The sequence below is a fragment of the Setaria italica genome, chromosome V, assembly GCF_000263155.2.
Source record: "Setaria italica strain Yugu1 chromosome V, Setaria_italica_v2.0, whole genome shotgun sequence".
NCBI classification, from domain to species: Eukaryota; Viridiplantae; Streptophyta; class Magnoliopsida; order Poales; family Poaceae; genus Setaria; species Setaria italica.
This window is the reverse complement of record NC_028454.1, coordinates 29,501,493-29,502,269: the sequence shown is the minus strand read 5'-3', so window position 1 is coordinate 29,502,269 and position 777 is coordinate 29,501,493. Positions and strand designations below refer to the sequence as shown.

Genomic DNA, 777 nt, shown 5'->3' with positions numbered 1-777 from the left:
TTTGAGTAGCTTCTGCATATGTTGTACTCGGAATTCAGTTAAGTAGATAAGTCAATGTTATTATATTTTGCTAAAATAAGTCATTTCTTCTTTTTACACACTGTGTAGATTCTTCTACCAGTTCTACATCAGCACCATTGGTCTGTTTATTGCGTTAACTTTGGCCAATCACGGATTGATGTGCTTGACTCATTTTTGTACAATCCTGAGTCTGACAACAATTGGGACAATTATCATTTGGAATTTGGGAAAAAAATCATGCACCGACTAAGTGATGCACTCTCCATTGCTGCACCTCTCAAATTTAAATCATTCAAGAACTGGAGACATGTCCCGGTCAAGGTTCCCGTCCAGAAGGCCACGTCGGACAGTGCATTCTTTGCCATGAAGTTTCTCGAGTTCTATGATGGTGATGGCCATGGCTCACTACACACTAGCATCGCTGCTGTAAGTCTAAGTCTTTTCCCAAGACTTTTCCCATTCGCATGCAGTTTCTTACTTTTCATGGCTATATGTCTTTAATTTCAGGAACGATCTAAAGAGTTGCGTGCTGAGACCTTGTACTACCTCACTTTTCATAAGCAGAACAAGGTTGTGGCGCTGCCCGATGAAATCCTTCAGTACCGTCGAGATGATCATCACCCTTTTTTCTATTAGTTTTTTTTTGTTCATTACAACCCTTTACTATTTAATTTTTATTCTTTTGTAGCTGTGCATATTGTACATTCTCATGATTCATATATGAACTAAGCTTAGTTTTGTGACTGACATGTGAAT

General features: G+C 38.6%; 1 protein-coding gene across 1 annotated transcript in view; it reads left to right on the top strand.

The window, feature by feature from the left end:
* LOC101782731 overlaps window positions 1-734 on the top strand; it is a 2,333-nt gene extending 1,599 nt beyond the window's left edge. Inside the window, exons 7-9 of the mRNA XM_022826699.1 lie at window positions 109-447; window positions 529-620; window positions 710-734. Of these exons, the coding sequence (XP_022682434.1) occupies window positions 109-447; window positions 529-620; window positions 710-734 (456 nt within the window). The remainder of the gene's footprint in view (window positions 1-108; window positions 448-528; window positions 621-709) is intronic.
* Window positions 735-777: the final 43 nt, after the last annotated feature.